The sequence below is a fragment of the Fistularia commersonii genome, chromosome 2 (assembly GCF_037954325.1).
Source record: "Fistularia commersonii isolate RoL2024-O1a breed Wild chromosome 2, RoL_Fcom_v1.0, whole genome shotgun sequence".
Classification (NCBI taxonomy): domain Eukaryota; kingdom Metazoa; phylum Chordata; class Actinopteri; order Syngnathiformes; family Fistulariidae; genus Fistularia; species Fistularia commersonii.
The window spans coordinates 10,873,791-10,894,337 of record NC_141285.1 but is presented as its reverse complement, the minus strand read 5'-3'; the positions used below and the strand labels follow the sequence as shown (position 1 = coordinate 10,894,337).

At 40.5% G+C, this 20,547-nt stretch overlaps 2 protein-coding genes across 4 annotated transcripts in view; one reads left to right on the top strand and one right to left on the bottom strand.

Annotated features, from left to right (window-relative positions):
• Nucleotides 1-20,547, bottom strand: part of macrod2 (mono-ADP ribosylhydrolase 2) — a 412,763-nt gene that overhangs the window by 332,959 nt on the left and 59,257 nt on the right. The gene's annotated exons all lie outside the window — the stretch shown is intronic.
• flrt3 (fibronectin leucine rich transmembrane 3) lies at nucleotides 7,122-19,479 on the top strand. The gene is made up of 3 exons (XM_086167038.1): nucleotides 7,122-10,055; nucleotides 14,369-15,054; nucleotides 16,334-19,479. The coding sequence occupies exon 3, from the start codon at nucleotides 16,376-16,378 to the stop codon at nucleotides 18,326-18,328; it is 1,953 nt and encodes a 650-aa protein (XP_086023164.1). The 5' UTR covers nucleotides 7,122-10,055; nucleotides 14,369-15,054; nucleotides 16,334-16,375; the 3' UTR covers nucleotides 18,329-19,479.

Genomic DNA, 20,547 nt, shown 5'->3' with positions numbered 1-20,547 from the left:
CAGAGTTAGGGTATAACATGTGAATGGCGAGGTAGTGAGATTGTGGAAGCAGCCCAGATGCACTTCAGGCCGGTCAGAGTTGTGTGCCATCCAGACTGCTATTGTAAAGTCTGATTGCCGTGGGCACAAAGGAGCCGGCAACAAACGCCACCTCAGTGTCCTCAGGAAGAACATCCTGCTCTGACCCTTCCTGTAGAGTGCATCTTTGTTGTATGACCAGTCCAATATTTGCTAATGTGGACCCCAAGGTACTTGTAGGAGTCCACTATCTCCACCTCTTCACCCTGGATGGTGATTGGTAACGGTCTCCTCCGATTCTTCCAGAAGTTCACATCCACCGTCTTGGTCTTGGAGATACTGAGTAGGAGGTGGTTCTGGCAGCTAATGTTCCCATGGATGTAGTAGGGGGCTTGGCGGTGGGGGGGGGGGGGGGGGGCTGTCTGTGGAAGCTTCTGGTGGGCAATGGGAGGGGGTGCTGGTGGTGACCATGTCTGTGCTTGGGAGGATGGGATGGTGGATGTGGGTGGTGTGGTGGTGGCGGTGGGGGGAGGGGGGTTGTTGGTGGTTGTTTTTGTGTCTGGGTTTGAGGAGATAGGGAGGCGGGGTGACGGATGGTTGTCCTTAGACGCTGATGCTGTTCGGCAGGAAGGGAGGGGGGTCAAAGTTTCTGGTGGGCGGGACTGGTCGTGGCCATGTCTGTGCTCAGGGGGAAGGGAAGGGGGGTGTCCATGGCAGTTGTGGATGGCGGGAGGACGGATGGCAGGTAGTGGTTGCATCCCGGTTTGAGGAGATGGTGAGGCGGGGTTATGAGGGGGCTGTCCTTAGAAGATGCTGCTGGTGGGCAGGAGGAGGAGGATGGGGGGAGGTAAGGTGTTGATGCGGGGGGGGCAGAGCATCCAGCTGAGGTGTGAGGGGGTGAGGAGGAGGGGGATGGTAGCCCAGAGCGCACATCATCTTCAATAGGTGCCAAACCTATTGAAGAAAAGGTTTAGCTTCAAAGCAAAATCAGGGCCACCTTTGGCTCCAGGCGTGGTTTTTCAGCAGCCTGTCATCTTCCTCACCTCCCTCCAAACCTCCCCTGTTTTATTCTGGTCCATCTTGGACTCAACTTTGCCCCTTGTAATTGAGTTTTGCCTCCTTCAGTTTCCTCCTCAGCTCCTTCTGGACGGTCGCGAGGGTCTGCTGGTCCTTAGCCATGAAGGCTCTCTTCTTCCTGTTAAGAAGGCCTTTGATGTCCTTGATGATCCTTGGCTTGTTGTTATTAAAAAACTGACCCTACGTTGTCCCCACAGAATTTGATGTAGTCTGTTATGCAATGGGAGAGGCCCTCGATGTTGTCACTGAAGTCCTTTTCAAAAAGACGCTAGGCGGTGACATCGAAGCGCTCCTGCAATGCCTCTTCTGCGGCTTTGCACCAGATCTTCACAGACCTGATGCCGACCACATGCCGCTTCACCATCGGTGTGTAGGCAGCGTCCAGGAGTACCAGGTTACGGTCCAAGTTGCCCAGAGGGGGGAGAGGGGAAGGTGGAGAAAACGGGAGTAAGGGGTCATGGTTGAAGTCCCCGCTGATCGGGATGAGAGCGCTGGGGTGGCGCATCTGCAGGTCCACGATCACCAAGTGATGACATAACTGTTGCTGGCTGCAGCCGCAGACAGAGGAACGTAGACAAGCACCAGGGTGGAGTGTGAAAACTCACGCGGGAGGTAGTAGGGGTGAGGTCCTATCGCCGTTAGCTCCACATCGGGGGGGCTTACAGAGACCTTCACTGTGATATGACCGGGTGGCACCATTTCTTGTTAACGTAACTTGAGTATGATAAATGTGTAACTTGCAGCAATCAGGTCTTAAAGGCATAGGGATGCCTTGCTCCCCAATTCAATAACTCTGTAACACATTTTACCACATTTTACCTGAAAACTTTTCTAATGTTTAGTTAGCTAATAAATGAGTGGAACATCTGCCTTAAGTGCCATTAAATGATTTCTACAGTCTTACACAACTTTCACAATGGTAGAAAGAAAACTGACTCAAGTTAAATGATTGCTGGGTATGTGAGAAACAGTAAGTCTGTCAGACCATTACTAGAAAGGATATTATTGTCTGCGGCATTCAGTGAGACCAGGCTCAGGCACAGTCTCCTTTGCCCAAATAATAACCCAGAAAAAGACTGTACATCAAACAGTAGTTATAGAAAAAATGCATACTCATCTATTGTCTTTGAAACCCAACTTGTGATTTTACTGATGCAAAATGCCTTCACTGGCCCACCAAACAATGGAAGCATTAATGATGAAATGTAAATCACTTGTGTCCATCACAGAATTAATGTCCACAAAGGACTATAGTGGGTGGCTCACAAGTATTTATTAACGGGACATGAGGGAATATTATTCATACAGAACAATGTTAACTATAGATCAAGAGATCAGTCATGGGCTATTGAGTCAGGACAGCTATCTTGGAAGTGAGTATGTTCTTGTGAATAAAAAGAGAAGGGCAAAAGAGTCTGTCTCCAGGGAATGCTACATAATTCCCAATTGAGCCCATCTGCCCCAACCACACACTTATGCACTAACACTAAGGAGAGAAGAACAAGGATATTCATTAGTAAGATATAGAACCCTAATTAATCAAGGTGGCAGGAACAAATGCAGGTGTGGATTGCACCTGGTTTGCAAAATATTCATGTCTGCATGTTGCAGGCACATAGTGTTTCCGTGATGTCACTTCCAGTCCCCAGCCCGCTACTCTCAACTCCATATCCTGCAAAGCCCCGCTACTCCTTTTGACTTTCGCTAAGGCCCCTTTGCAGGTGAGAAATTTGTCAGGCTGGGACATTATCAAAGCATAAGGACAGACAGCAATCCATATCAAGAGAGGACATTGTTCCTGCTTGTGATGAAGGAAACAGTGTGACACACTGTTAACTGTCTATGTCTGAGTCCTTAGCTGAGATAGAGTTTAAAATCTGTTTTTCCTTTTGGAGAATGGAAGATATGACCAACCCCATCCCTATATACAACCCTACCCAACTTCCCAGGTAGAAACATCCAGCTTATGCATTCTAATCAAAAAAGTATATTGAGCACAGCTGTTAACATAAATCAAAGAAGTGTAGTGTTTTACTGAAATTGTCCTGGCAACCAACAATTTAGATGGCTATGACTTAATTTTAGAGACATCACCTGTTGCTGTGAAGCACAGAAATGTCTGTCTATGTGTCACTAAGTGCATGCATGTGTGTGGTTTCCCTGCAAGTTAGTGAGAGCATGTGTTTTATCAGTTGCTGGTGCTTGTTTGAACGGAGCCGTGATGAAAGCCTAGACAAACACAAGGGAATGTCAATGGAGGACTTAAGTCAATAGACGGAGCCATGACTGCCAGGGACCCCTTAGACGGGTCTGACTCTGAGACAGCATAACACATCCTTTCCCCACAGCACTTCTCACGAAAAAGCCAGAAAATGTCCAAAACAGCATCAGCTGGGTTGTGAAAAATGTGAGGAGGTTAAATTTTGAGAGACAGGAGGATGTTTGGATGATAGAAATGTTTGGATTTGTCAATAAAATACCCCGTAACATGAAATTTGCCATACTGCTTATTGAAGTTGACAAAAAAGTTTGCTTAAATATTCATGTACATTCTTATACAGTGTTTCAGATAACATCTGGACAAGTTCTAACGAACAATGGCATGTAAAGGTAAGAAAAGGGCATTGAGGTGAATCATACTGGACCAACATATAGCACAATTCAATCCAGATCCAGAGCTTCAAAGTTATTTTTCTTTGTTCATTTTTGTGTGGGAAGTCAGACGAGCTGGCTTGAATCCCTATTGACTCAATGTGCTGACATTTTCCCTTTTACTAGTACTAAAGTAGGCATGAACACTAATCCTTGGGGGGTTAAATGGAGCCTCCTCTGGGCTTTCCCTATCCTGAGAGAGTTGGGGGCGACTGCTGCTGCCGCTGCGCACACAGAACATCAAGACATTTGGTAGAATTCAGGCCTAACTTGAACAGTCTATGCCTATTTAGTACAACAATAACACAACTGTGTAGCATTCAAATCCAAAGCCTAAATAAAATTGCAGGGGATGGTATGACAAAGAAATAGTGCAGATGATAATTCTACTACAACTAAATGGAATTTCTAGATCACAGTAGTGGAAAATAGGTCACTGTCGATAAAAAACATGTTGAAAACTGAACATCATCAGTGAAAATAAAATGCCAATGTAAGCAGCCGTCTTCTTTTCTTGCACTTAACTTCTACAGCATGTGAAAGAACATACAAATTTGGCAGACATGGAAACATCGAAGGTGCACGTATTAACATTGGCATATTGAAAGTGATAGTTTATGGCTACAACAATATTTTCAGATATAATTATAAATATTTCTGACTTTGAAATGTTCATATTTCTGCATCAGCGGTGAAAATTATACAAATGGCCAATATTTTTTTGTTCTGTTTTCTTTTGAATCTTACTTCTGTGCACGAGCTATGATTAAATCAACATAAACACACTTGTCAATCAGAGGAAGAGATAATTTCCTTAAGACCAGTACTAAGATAACATTGGAATATAATCTGAGCGCTTCAATATCAACTGTATTTTGCAATTTCAATATATACAGTCTCATGTCACAGCAAATGTGGTAAATCCTAGTTATGACATTGATAAATCAATTTGCCAAGCAAATCCTAACCACTTTCGAAAACAGTTTGACTTCCATTACCCTACTGGTTTGGTTGATTGTTCAGCTTGGAAGAGTTCTTATCCGCCTGTGAAATGTCACATCTTTGGCTTTACTGTCCTTAGTGTGAAATCAGAATCAGAGCATAGAAGGCTATGACCTTTAAGAGGAAATGGTCTGCTCCTTTGACCAGCCTTGACCAGCTACCGTGAAAAAGCTTGGACAAAGTTTTGTATTGTTTTCATATTCCTTCCTTCACGTCTTTGTCAATATTTCAAATTGTAGCGTTCCCCAGACTATATACATTAATCGAGTTATTGCTAAATAGTGTTTTTGCAGAAGAAAATCATGTGACCATAGCTATCCAGGCATGTGGTTTTGAGCTATACATAAACTCCCCAGTCACACAATCAATCCAGTGAGGATTTTCTTTAAGTCAGATGCATTCAAAAAAGGTAATAATGTGCTGACATGTAGTGGTGTCATAACATTAACTTTCATGGCTTCATTTGATTTATTTAAATCACAGACATAACCCGATTAAATGATCATTGTCAAAAACCAAATAAGCACATTCAAAGCTTTAGTGTTTTATGCAAATGTACATGCAGAGCACACCGTTGAATATTTACATTGCAGTAAAGCATAATGAAAAATCTGCATACTTAAATCATGTTACTGCTAACGTAATACTCACTTTCACTTCAATAAGACCCTTGCTGCAAAGGGTTACCCTCAAATACACCAAAAGAGGTTAGGATAAGAAAAGGTCTACTCCAGTTACTTCTTGCTTCACATAAAACATGTCATTCACAACCTCACCACAGGCACTTTTCTAATAGGTGAGCAAGTAGTATACACAAGCCTCTTTCAGGGCAATTTTAACCTCCCTTCATCTCAACCTATCCTTTTATTCCCCTATCATCACGTTCTTCATACACTTCTTTTAATGTGGCTCCTGGCTGCACAGGAATGAGACATTTGATATCCAAGAGAAGAATGGTGCCAAAGTAACGGTGTCAGACACCGAGGCACAAATACATCTTTGGTGTTGGGATGCTTAGAGGTGTTATGTAAAAACACCCTCAGTTGTTCAATGCCAACTAAAAGGAGGGTTACTTGGTTTTACACATTGATATAATTTGGAGATGTTACTCATTGCCACAGAGTCAAAATACTGATAAATCTCTTCCAAGCTCCTACAGATAACAAAGCCTAGTGAGTAATCAGGAAACTAAATATGTTGTCTATCCAATTCAAGTCTTATCTTTTTAATTCAACATGTGATCTTAATCGGTTACATTTGCATTTTGATCCTACTCACTCTTGTACATATTTTGAATTTCTTTAAGCAGTTAATGGCTAATCTATTATTAGTCTTTTTCAGCTGCACATAGAATAAAATTATTCTGTCTTGTATTCACAATTATTTTGTCACTGGGTATATTGAGGAGCTACCAGAAAAACAAACCACTGCACAAAATTACACAGATGACAGATGAACATTGAATTGAACCACAGAAGCACAAAAACATAGCTGAACAGATCATTTTAAAAGAGCTTTGCTGCACCATCTCAAATATGGGGACAAGTCACATATGAGCAACTCCGGTGTGTTTCTGTTTTCTTGCACTCAGATTCATTGTGTTTAAAACAGGGAGAGCTAAGAAATCAGTGAATAAATAAGTTTTTGTATGATTTTCAAAGGGAAACAAAAGTCATCCAAATTGCTAAGTTTGATTTAGTGTCTGTCACAGATAAGTAAACACTTTGATCACAACAATGGCAGCAACAGTATGTGTGACAAGACCTCCCCTCCTTAGTACCCTCTTTTCACTTTACCTATAATGCTGTTTTCGAACCTTACTTCCTATATGTTGCAATAAACAGGGGTATGGTGGACCTTTAGGTTTTGCATGCTATAGCTTGTTGCTTGCAGTACAGACTTTGTTTGAATCACAAGACAACAGAGAGATCTGAACATTTAAACCCTGAGTCTCCCCTTTCATAAACTTAAAATAGAATAAATCAAGTAAACAAAAAAAAAGACTACCGCACTACATCCACCCCAATATGGAGGGAGCGAGCAGTTGAGTTCAGTAATCACAAAATCGAATGTTTGTCTTAAAAGTTCTCTCAGTGCTTACCACAACATGTACAGTTAATTGTGAAAATAAATTGTATCATTTATATACACGTTAAGGATAGATGCCACGATGGCTTATTAAAAATTTAGGAGCTGAACAGTAAACTAGTTACAAGGTATCAAGGAAAGGCTTAAATTAGCTACATGAGAAATGTATGCTGGACTGTGAAAACACTGTATGGTAATTATGTCTTTTATCTCCTTTATTGTGCTGATTAGTTCAGTGGGGGAAAAGTGCTCTATCTAATCTGATCACAGAGTATTGTGTTAGGGGTCATTAACCTATGGGAGGTCCTGAGGTTGACAAGTAAGCTTTTAAGCCCCCTCTGTCTTTTCTTGCGCAGCCCGCTCATCCCTGAGTTCCTCTGTCTCTGCAGAAATTGCATCAGAACCCTCGAAAACAACTAAAGGATACAAAAGACAAGGGAAAAAACAGCTGACAGAGCTATTTGCATTGCTTGTCACTCTTGTAAAAACACATGGCCTAAATGACTTCTGACTCAGGCCCCTGGGCTTGCCTAAACAGCAGGATGTTGGCCCCCTTTTAGTCTCTGTTGTTGCTGGGTTTTTTTTCTTTGGGACGTATCCAGTCTCAAGAGATGATCGGGTTGACCAATCCCTCAGTAGCAAGGATCTTCCTCAGAAAACACTAGTACTAACACATTCAAATGCATGAAGATTCACCCAGACATTTCATTCATTGCTTTTGGTTAACAGCCATATCACCAACATCATTATTCTCAAGTCTACACATGAATATAATCCAACATCTATAAACGTACACACGTATTAACTGATCGATTTTGTCCACACTCCCTCCTTCTATCCGTGTCACACATTACACCATTTTCAGATACAAACTGTGAATACTGTAATATAACCCTTAGTACCTTTCATCAGCAAATCCTAGTTACATAGTTGTGTCGGAACGCTGCCTGCCAGGCTTGCATATCGGAGATGAAAAGCCCACAGCAAAGATCACTGTTGATTGCCTTTAGAGGATGAATATGCAAACGAAGCAGAAGGTAAATGAAAAACAAAGCGGGGGTTTTGGCAGCAACCTTTTACATGTTCTCCTTAATTTGGCATTGCTAAAGAGCACAAAAAATTATAAAGAAGGAATTCTAGTTCAACTAAGAAAGGACACATGCAGAAATCACTCTCCCCTTTCCCCGTTTGAGCCCTCAGCAGTTTTGGTGCTGACTGTATTTCACACAAGCGCTTTAGTGAATACACACTAGGTTGAAGTTATACAGAAATGGACATTCAGGAAGTTGAATTTAATATCTCCCGTACCTATTTTACATCACATCCATCAATTTGCATCCATTTTTTTTGCCGATATTGTAAAGAACAGGGCACCAAAGCCTGCCAAATGAAACCCTAACTATGGTCCACAACAAGAGCAAAAAGTAAATCAATTAAATGGGTTAATGTCTGTCATGAGAAACAAAAAAAAAAAAAAGAACTGAGTGCAGAGTGATATAAAAGAATAGCAAGTGTATACTTAACAGCTGTTTTATTGCTACTTTGGCCAAAGGACAATTTAGCCAGCACTTGGCCAAATCAAGTGTCACAATACATTAACCCATTCTAGCATTATGTTGCAAACAAATACAACCAAGTAGGAAATAAGCCCCGGTTAAATTGGCCAGACACACAAGAGTGTATCCTTGGAAAAGGATTGCATCTATTCCCTTGAACAAAAACAGGGTGACAGATTTTGCCTGGTCTTAAGATAACTGAAATCTAACACCCTCATCCACTAGGATGGCTCTTTGTATGTCTGAGAGGGTCAATCATCAGCCGTTGACAGATGTGTCTGTAGACAATTTAGGAGAGGAAGCAAACGTGAGGTCATCTACAGGTTTCTCTGCTTTATGCCCCTGAAGAAAGGACAAGGATCAAGTCAGTATGTCGGGAGATCGAGCTTTTCTCACCTCACGGTCTTTCCTGCATATGCCAGGACCGACAGAATATAATTCAAAAATACACAACAAAGTTGCAGACGAGCAGTTTGTTTTTAGTGGTGGATGGAGAATTACATCCAAGAGATAAATCTCAAAATTGCTCAGGCAGCTGTACACGTCACATTGATCTGATTGTTGATTTTCAATGGCAGACGAGCCAAGCGACTCAATGCTCAGGCTGTGGTGTCAGCCATGTCTGGTAGCCTGAGGGGGAGGCACTGAAGATGACGCGGGGCAGATAGTGTTGGCTGGGTCAGCTCTGCTGTGCAACCCTTCGACTACCCCATGACTCACTTCTGCTTTGGGCCTCGAATGGAACAAACTCACTGTTTGGCTTCATTTAAACCTAAAACCCAAAGAGGGTTAAACACACAGCACAAGTGTCAAACGCAAGTTCAGGTATGTCGGAGCAATTCACATCTCCCCTGCCATACCACAAAGGCACAAGAGCACACTGCATCGGATCGCACCCAAACGTTTAGGATTACCACAAATCTGAATTCTTAAAGTCATACTTACAGAATCTTTATAATAAACAGATGTCATTTTGCATTTCATCCATAAACATGACACAAATATATGAATGATGCTTCACAAAATCACATGCCAACTTAAAAGAACTCAACAAAAAAGAAATCTTTGGTGCCAATTCCATCCACATGTACAAATTAATTTCCGATGTGTTTTTTTTTTTCCCTCCTGTCACATGCTTTTTTTTTTCTTTTTAAAATAAGGGGACGAACCAGCTCCAGTTAAGTGCACAAATCATACAAGGGTTTCAATTACTTTTTTTCCTTTCCTCCACTCCCCCTAGTGTCATAATTCAGCACTGCATCTCTCTTGTGCATGTCACCAAAGATGTGTGAGTGAGAGAGAAAGAGAGAGGGAGAAAGAGAGAGGGGGAGAGAGAGAGGCCCCGCCTCCGGATGACATCAGTGTTCTATTGAAGCAAAGCTTGAGGCAAACACAACTCTACATTTGTATTGGGATCTATCCGTGCACCCGTGTCCCTGCACCGCTTGCAGATTGTGTGCGTGTGAGGGAGGTACTGGTAAACATAGCAGCAACAGATAAATTCCAAATTACTCTTCCATTGAGTCAGAGAAGCCTGGAATTTGAATAAAAAAAAAAAAAAACAACAATCTACATAACTTGGAATGGATTATTCTTTTTCCCCGCGTTGAAGCCCAATTTAAGAGGATACCTGTTACTTACCATTTTTCGTTAATTTTAAAGGTAAGTGTGTTTTTTGCTCGTGTCGTTCTGCTGGAAGTGGCTCTTTTCTGGATCTTCCCACTTACTAAATAAATTTATAATTTGGTTCGATAATTGCAAGTTATTTTTCCCCTTTAATTAAAGCAAGTGAAAGTATTGGGTTTCACAGAGTTAACTGTCTCACATGTCTTGCAACGCTTGAGGCGACTGCAATAAACATCGAAAGGGCACATTTCTTCCGAATAACTTAATTAGCCTCAACCGTTTACGCTCCATAAATCCATTAGTTAAACTTGAAAATAAAACCCTTCTTTGGGCCCTATCATGGCAACTTGCTGTTTCGACCGAGTGCTGCATCCATCTCTGTCCTGCCGTGCAACAGACCACAAAAACACCCACAGCTCTTTTTTTCTTCCTCTCGTCACGGAGAGCTACATTTGCGGCTCCAACAGTCACAATCAGCACACTCGTCCAAAACATGTGAGAAGCACTTCGAGCCTTTGATAAAGATAAGCAGTAGAATAAATGTACAGGAGGCGACTACACAAACTCAGCGCGATTATGAGTCCCTGAGTGGTTTAGTCTCGGCGCCGCAGCCCGAGAAGACACCCCGGTGAGCATCTCGAATTGCAGCGCAGATCCCGCTGCGCTGGACACGAAGGGGCAGCTGGAGAACCTCCAGCCTCACTGTGCTGAAGACTTACCAGCTCCTGTTCGGACCCTGAACACAATTATTTTAAATAGTAGATTTTATTTTTTTCGCCTCTGTAAAAACTAACAAAGGTTGTATTTTCAAGGCGTAGAAAATAACAAAAGAAAAAAAAAAATAACACAACAACAACACAAATCAGTCCCGTACAAAAAGCACCAAAATTGAATATCACAGCTTTTAAGTCGCACCATTTCACATGACACGATGCAGTATTATATAAACACTGTTGTGTGAAAATATTACAGTAAAATCAGTCTCATTTTCAACCAATCGAAAATCAGCCTCGTTCCCAGTGAAATACTTTGGATATTATAGTTCTCACATTTTTCAATTAGTGTCGGTATAATAAAGTAAGCACCTTCCAATCCCAGTATGCGTGGTATTTAAGCTGAATACTGTATTGACCACACGAAGACATACGCAATTGTAAATCCAATTTAACATAGCCCTTTATCCTCATGAGACAGTTAGGTCTATCCATCCATCCATCTATCCTCACAGGCTTAAAACAATGACAGAGACATAGGTAATGGCCTGGTTTGAGTTAACTACAAAGAACTGCAATAAAATTCTAGTGATCAGGTTTTGCTCTAGTTGTAGAGGAAGGGATTTCTAAGCCGTGAGTTGTTTTTTTCTGTGATAGACAAGGAAATAAATAGCTTGTTAAACATGGTGGGCAAGAGGACAGATCCAGTTGTCTTCACTGATGATTGCCTGAGGCGAGAGTCCCCAGCCAATTGCTCTCAAAGGGAATTCACATTTCAGATTAACAACTAACCAGGTCACAACAGACAAAATCTTACATTGTCAGACAAGGCAAAGTAAAATTCGACATTTTAATCCCAAGCCTCTGAACTCACAAGCAGTTCTTCAAGGCACTGATTTATTGTCAAAATTGTGTCTTTAATCAAGGTGAATTTATTCAGATTATAAACAAAAGTTATGTGTTAAGCCATAAAGACTAAATGTGTCACAATGGTAATTTCTGTCAAAAAAGATTGGAAACAATGTCACCAAAAATGAAGTTATGACAGTAGAAGGTGGGTTTTGTGGGTGGGTGTTTGGCCTGTGCTAAGATGGGCTCTCCTGTGCAGCTTAACACGAGTATTCAGTGTTTTGGTGTTTGCCTGTCACATATAGATGTGAAACCATGCGCGCACACACACACACACACACACACACACACACACACACACACACACACACACACACACACACACACACACACGATTCTTCAACACATCTTGCAGCGCCTACCACCCCCATGTGGGGAAAAATGATTGCAGCTGCTACAGATCTCTCCTTTTCAATCCATCACAAAAGAGACCCCCGTCTGTCCTGGGCCCCTCTGTGCCCTTCACAAGCTACTAGAAGTATCATCTGTTCATTCCATGCTAAGAAAACCACAGGAGCTCAAATCAAATCCGTGACGATTATTGGCCGTATTTGCTTCAGTAGAATATTTTCCTTGTCTTTGTGTTTTCACCATCGTACCCCAAGTCAGTAGTGGCACCTTGTATGTTGACACATAATAATCTATTGAAGCATCATCATTGTACAGATCGAGTAAAAAGTAGGAAAAGCCCCCCAAAAACACACAAAAATAACACAAATACAAATAAAGACAAAATTTGACTTGAAATCATAAATGGGACAAAGATATGTTCTTTTATTGCTTAAATGTTCCATTTTTTTATTTCCAGCTCCCCAATTAGCATAACAACAATACTGTGGGTATTTGCCATTAATCTATTTTCAGCAGTCAATCATATTTGAAAAGCCCTTAAATTAACAACAGTACATGCAGTCGTTCATTTCCCAAAGGAAAATCCTACTTCAGCCGTCTTTTACTTTTAATGATTGAAATGGAATATGTTTAATGTACTTCCATAGTTTTAGAATGGAAGTTTTGATATGATTTGCATACTTTCCTTTTTTTTTTTTTTTTACAAATTCTAAGAAAAACATCATTGATAATATAATGTATGTCGAGGTAGCACAGAGATTCATGTGCATTGACGCATGTCCAGCTCACAATGTCAAGCTGTGTGTGAGCATCCTATTCCATCTACTTAAAGGTAACTAGATGAAAAAGACTACATTTGGGATGCTCAGGATGCTCAATTTAACTTTGCCAATTCAAAGTAAAGAAACCAGAAGCCAATTTGAGTTCAAGGAAAAGGTTCTGTCTCCAAAAAGGGTTTATTAGAATGACGGGCAAACATCTAAACATCACTAGAAATTTTAATAAAGCCACCACTTTTGTCCTCTTTTTTTGCGGGGCAGTGAAAACTGCCTGTGTATATGGACATAAAAAAAAAACAATTAATTAAGCTTATCTAGTAATTCATCTAGATTACATATGTATTTAATGGCAGAAAGCGAAAGATTAGGAGTGAGTGAGGAATACAAAGTACAGCTATTAAATACGTTGTGTGTGGAGAAAGAGCCTTTTATATAAGCCTTTAAGCTCAATGTTCTCAATGCAGATAGTTTGAATAGTTATCTTGATAAGACAAAAATGACACATAACATTTGTGTAATCAGGTCAAAGCTAAATACTTAACAATAATCGGAAAATTGTAAGTTTTACATAATGCAGCGAGTAGTTATTTAAAACCGAAAGGCTTTACGGATTTATGCATCAAAACGCATCTCCATTTTCATTTCTCTGGATAAGATTTTTCTTTCTTCCTGCCAAGCGATTTGATTTCAAAAGTTACGGAAAGCGAAACATAAGGCTGTTCCACAAACGACATATCACTACTTATTAAATACTGGGAGATGGCCGGCGTTTACGTGAAGCTAAAGGAAGATATTCTTGTGAGACGGCACCTCGGCAATATAGCTAATTTACATGTGTCAATTCTCTAATATTTGCTTTGTCATGAAGTACAATTGTTCCATTCTTCTCAATATACCCTCACATGTTTTACAACACATACTGACCACCAACAGGTTACGTTATGGTATTTTATAAGGACCTAAAGCTATTGTGTTGTAAGAGGAAACAAAATATTTGCTTTGGCAAAGGAAATTCTATTTATACCAACAAACAGTACTCGTTAGATGTAAAGGGGATGATGGTGGTGGTGGTAGAGGGATGGATGTAACGATCGGCAGGTCTTCGATTTATTTAACAATGTGAGGTGTTCTTTTACTTTTGGGAGATTTTTTTAGATAATTTGTAGAATGGTTCTTTAATACTGCTCAGTTTCATAGAAAATAAAGAAAAATCACAGTGCTTGTTGCCTTAACACCAATACCTGAGTTACATAGTAAACTTGACTGAGTTACATAGTAAACTTGACTGAGAGGGGCATAATAACAACTCCACCTTCAGCCATTGTGTCAGAGCCTGGTCTAGATCCCAGTCCTTTTGTGTATGTGGGCATTATTTCTTCAGTCACCACAGCAAAGAAACATGTTGTTGTGTAGGAAAATCAGGCTGTAAAAAGGTCAACAGGCATGATAAAAGCCAAGACAAAAGTCATTTTGAAATAAAAATTTATAATGAGAGAGAATTACACTTCAGCTACGCTTTCAATAACTGCAAAACTACAAAGTATCATTTATAACAACTGCAGGCACTGAATTTGTCTGTCTCCCATCATTTTTTCAGAACACCATCCCATGTTGGAGGAGGGCAAAACATGAGTAAACCTCCAGGTGCATGAATGAGGCTGGACCCAAAAGGATAACCACCCTTTCCTGTTTTTGTCCTAAGAGGAGAGGAGAATATTGGTTATGGACTTCTGGGAAGGGACCAAATTGTGGATTAATTATATATACATACCTATGTATATATATATTTATACACAAGATTGACAACGGAGCAGAGGATTCTAGTTTCGTGAAGACCTGGAGTAATCAAGTGAGCAGGCTTGGAGTGAACCTGTGTCATAAGGGACTGACATGCCTGCTTGGTCTGATGTTCACACGTGGATCACTATACAGCGTCCCAAAATATTTAATTTACAGTTATGGCAATTAAGCTTGACTGATTCATAGTCCAACAGGATTTTAGATAATAACTGAGAGCTCATGTTTTGTCAGTAAGAAGAGATGCTTTTTCTAAAGGCTTATCTACCATGGCAAAGGCTGAAAGAATGAGCCTCTGACAACACGGAGGAGGGGGGGTCAACATCCAAACAAGGATCAGCTAAACAAACTCTGACCAGGTCAGGATATCACCAGAAATCCAAGAGACAAGGTTTTCTTTTCAGAGAGGATAAGGGCAATTCAAGAAGAAATCTTGATTGGATTTTTTTGGTGTCTGGAAAGGATTTACCACATCATATAAATCAGGTATAACAAATAAGGATGGCTTTGCTTCTTTCCACTTCACTGACCAGGCAGCAGTTTCTAATGAGATGTGCAGAAAGAGAGGTCATGGCATGCATGTATAATTAAAGCTATAAATCAGTATTAGGTTAATTAAAAGAAGTAAACGCTGACAGTAAGTATGGATCAAATATAGTTAGTAATGTATGATAGAAACACTTTAAAGATAGTGTAGAAAGAAATCAACCAATATTGACAGAGGTTTAGAGGAATAATGTAAGCCTTTCAATTTATATAAGGTAAAATGTAAAGACATGTCCCCTCTGAAACTGAACAACTGTTTTTGTCCCTTCCCATCTCAACCAGAGCAGAAATTTAAATGGCCAAAGGTTGATCTGGGAAATAAACATGTGTTCCTCTAAAAAACTCCAAGTCCAAAGTGTATGAAAGCACCTTGGAGCTCCTTTTTCAGCTGAGAGACTTTGGTTGCTATGATACAGAATATCCGCCGAAGTATAACGTCAGGACAAAAGTACTCTGGCCCTTAATCTACAAGTAATGAAGGCTGAGCCACACAGCGAGTGAAAAGAGTCCACTAATCTGTGTGGTTTTGTTGTTTTTTTTTCCGGAAACTTCTTCGCCAATGTTGTTGTTTGGTTCAAGAGCTGCTCAACTGTATATGTTGTACAGGCACTGCTGGCATTTGGTATTTAACCTTCATAAAGATTAACATGCGGTATCTGCAACTGAATAAATAGGACTCAGTGAAAAATTGTCATTTTATAGCACTGTCATTACAAACGATCTGAAAATATATGCTGTCCTCTGGAAAAGGCTTCAGGGGTCACTGCCCTTTAAAGGGAACCCCATTTCCACAGCAGTTCATCAACAAAGCTACAGTGTGTTCATTTGTGTTCTAAAGAAATGAAACACGGCATTGACTTACAGAAACATTGAAAACAACAGGAGAATTATCTTGCATTTCACAAGTCTGGGCCATAAAGTGGAGGATCGGAGGTTGAATGGAGGCAATAGAAATAAATATTCCACATTTGAGAAAAAATATACATATATATATATTTCTCAGGCATTATGTTGCAAGTGAGCCAGGAACTGCACAATTTTCCCCATCTGGCAGTTCTAATTAATTTATATCAAATTTCATTAGTGTAATTCTGGCACTTTCTTTAAGTGGTTATTTAATCTAGAAAAGCACCACCAGCAGTATATCAAACACTAGTGGTTATTTTGGTTGTTTTCCGAAGGTCTTCTGCATTAATGTATACTTCTGTCTTCTCCCCAGGAGCCCCTAAGTGATTAGACTTCCAGGCAATACACCTTCAAGATGGTGCATCAATGCAAGGCCTTTATCCTCTTTCTCATCAGGGTTGGATTGCTGCTGGGTCTTGCTTACCCCCTGCTGACCTCTGCCTCATGTCCCTCAGCATGCCGCTGTGATGGAACCTTCATCTACTGTAATGACCGTGGCCTGACTTCCATCCCTACTGGTTTACCCCTTGATGCTACTGTGCTCTTCCTGCAAAATAACCGTATTAAGAGTTCAGGCATTCCGACAGAGCTTCGCAGGCTCTCAAATGTGGAGAAGATCTACCTTTATTGCAACAATCTAGACGAGTTTCCCACCAACCTACCATATAGGTTGAAAGAGCTTCATCTTCAAGAGAACAACATTCGGATGATTACTCATGGCTCTTTAGCCCAAATTCCATACATTGAGGAACTACACCTGGATGATAACTCTGTATCCGCAGTCAGCATAGAGGAGGGGGCCTTCAGAGACAGTAATCATCTCAGATTGCTTTTTCTCTCTCGGAATCACCTTAGCACTATCCCTTCAGGCCTCCCCTTGAGCATTGAGGAATTGCGCTTTGATGACAACCGTATCTCCTCCATCTCAGAGCAGTCTCTACTAGATCTCATCAACTTGAAACGTCTAATCCTTGATGGCAACCTGCTTAACAACCGTGGAATTGGGGAGATGGCTTTTATCAATTTGATCAACCTAACTGAGCTCTCACTAGTAAGAAACTCCTTGACATCACCACCAGCCAACCTGCCAGGGAGTAGTTTGGAGAAACTGCAGCTACAAGATAATCACATTAATCAGGTCCCACCTGGGGCTTTTGCCTTCCTCAGGCAGCTATATCGCCTGGACCTGTCTGGTAACAACCTGAGCAGCCTCCCACAGGGTGTATTTGATGATCTGGACAATCTCACGCAGCTCCTTCTACGCAATAACCCTTGGCAATGTACTTGCAGAATGAAATGGGTACGTGACTGGTTGCGGTCATTGCCTACAAAGGTGAATGTCCGGGGTTTCATGTGCCAGGGTCCCGATAAGGTCAAAGGCATGGCAATTAAAGACTTAACTACAAACATGTTTGACTGTACAGACTTAGACGTCATTTCAATATATGAGACAAGCACAGTTCCTAACACTCAACGCCCCTCACACACCCAGTGGCCCTTGTTTGTGACTAAAAGACCTGTTGGAAAAGGCCCTGGCACAAATAAAAATCACCACAGTACTACAGCATCAGCGGGCAGAAAGATCATCACCATCAGTGTGAAGTCAAGTAGTGCAGATACGATACATATATCGTGGATGGTGTCACAGCCCATGACTGCACTGCGGCTCAGCTGGTTAAAGCTGGGACATAGCCCTGCATTTGGCTCCATCACTGAGACAATTGTGCAGGGTGAGAGGACAGAGTACCTCCTCACTGCACTGGAGCCAGAGTCTTCCTATAGGATATGCATGGTTCCCATGGAGACCAGCAACACTTACCTGTCAGATGAGACCCCTGTTTGCATAGAAACAGAAACTAGCTCTCACAAATCCTACAAACCAACTACAACTTTAAACAGAGAACAGGAGAAAGAGCCTTACAAAAATCCTAGTCTGCCTTTGGCTGCTATCATCGGAGGAGCTGTGGCACTTTTGGCAATAATCATATTGGCACTGGTTTGCTGGTATGTCCACCGGAATGGATCACTGTTTTCCAGGAACTGCACCTACAACAAGGGCCGCCGGAGAAAGGATGACTATGCGGAAGCTGGAACTAAGAAAGACAACTCCATCCTAGAAATACGGGAGACTTCTTTTCAAATGATACCTATAAATCACCTATCTGTGTCAAAGGAGGAATTTGTGATCCACACAATATTCCCACCTAATGGCATAGGTTTATACAAAACCCCACATGATGATAACAGTATTAACAATAGGAGCTACAGAGACAGTGGAATACCAGATTCGGATCATTCCCATTCATGATATTGCTCATGAACATGTATGAGCAGTGTGTGACTGACAGTGACAGGACTTTTACAAAACACTGGATCTAAGACTAAGGAAGGAATGTTCTGTACATTTGCCATATAATTTATATTTAAGGACATTTTATGATGAGGGAAAACCTTCCACTTGCAGGCCACCACTGAACCATCAGTGATTATTGTACTGCAATTCTATATTTTAGGGATTTGTAGTAATTTGTACTGTATTTCCTTTGCTTAAGGTTATTGACCAACTAAAAGAAACTCTGTGTTCTACTGAGATATGACTTGTCAACTGTGAAAGTGGGTTTTCATTACCGTGTTGAACAATCAGACTTTAGAAAACCTTGTAGTATAAGCACAGGTCATTCTTTCACTTTGTGGCTCTCTGAATAACAAAAAGGTGAAAAAAGTAATAAACTATGGGACAGTTAATGGAAAAATCTGGAAAGCAGGCACATTGTCCTCTCAATTTAAGAGCAGCAATATGCTGTCTCTGTGTACTAATGACCAAGAGTCCCAAGTACTCAACTTATTAGAAGGACAAAACAATGTATGAACGCTGGGGTCTCATGCTTTTTTCTCTATTTTGTGCAGTGTGTGATTTTTCTTTCTTTCCAAGAAATTGCAGAGCAACCTAAACAGGATTCTTGCATTTCTGATTGTAGGCCACAGCACAGGGCAGATAAAGCACACTGACCTTAAGGAGGTCTTTATTCCTCAAAACAAGTAGACTGGGCAGGCTGACACAGAGGACCTCCCCTTATTATGATCTTTATTTGTACAAGCCAACAAACAATGCAGCATTCTTAAGTACCAAGTGCCATAGGTCACTGTAATCAACAGGTGAAAAAATACAGTAGAAAACTGGTTGGCTGGCATTAGAATTACCACCTTGTCTGCAAATCCATATTATGACTATTATTTTGTATTATTTTTGAAGTGAACACAGTTTTATGTTGCCACAATTTGAATTTAACTGTTCTTTGACATTGAAACCAAAGTGCATTGTATGCCCTTTGGCCAGTCTTGTATGTGCCTTGATCCAATGCTTATTGTATTTAGCTTTTTAAGAAACCAGTGACTTTTTTCATACACACTTGAATATGAAAAATATTGGTCATATTACAGAATAAAAGTCAACAAAAATAAATTTGCTTTTTTTTCTTACTTCAAGGGCAATAACAGCACCAAAAAATAAGTGAAAATATCCTTTAATTACTATTTGTTTGTTTCATTCCAATGCTATAGCCCCTTCACCCTTTGCTTATAGCGATTCATTTTGTATCGAAACAATGAAATTTAAATCATGTGAAAAAAAGGTCTCAAACACATGATCATTTTACAAATATCTATGCCAATATATATATCGGTAATGATCATCAGTACCTTGGGTATACTGAGATGTTTTTCGTTGAGACGGATAACATTTTTTAACAATTTGATATTCTAGAAATTACTGTCTGTCTGACTACATTTCGCTAATGTCACAGCATTAAATATTTGCTAAGGCACATTGACGTTCCATACATTTGGAAGCTGCGGTTCTCATGAATGTTTCACTCATTGCATTCATATTTTTTTTAAGATCAGCTTGTTGCTTACATTTCAGGATTCTATTTTAATGAAATTATGATCTTATATATACAATATTTATCTTTTGTTATCTGTCAAATGATGATTTAAAAGTATTGAGAATCTCTGAACCATGTTATTCAAATTGGATCATGCCAGCTGATTTCTATTGTTCTCAATACTTGGTCCTCACCCGAAATCCCATGCGTATCTGAATTTAATATCTTAGAACACAATCAAAAACTGCTTACCAATGAAAAATATAATCTGTTACATATCCCTTTTAAACAAGGCAAAAAAGATGCTTGCAATCATGGGTGAAAAGCAAATCTCCCCTTCCAAAGACACACTGAACTCTTCAACCATAACAGATACTTTTCATGAAACCCAGTGTTTACTTCCATGGGCTTTCTAAGCAACGTTTGCTTAGGGCTGCAGTTGCTCCTTCATGCAGTGAAGCTACAAATGACCTATCCAACTGGCTGGAGAAAGAAATATCCCTTAAGAGTAAGAAGAGGGGGCAGTGGAGAGATTGTACTCTAGGGTTTAAAGAAACACCAAGGGAACAGGGTTACGGAAAACGAATGATGAGTCACCATATGGTGGGGCCTTGATAAAGGCCCTGCTGGGGATGCCTGTTTC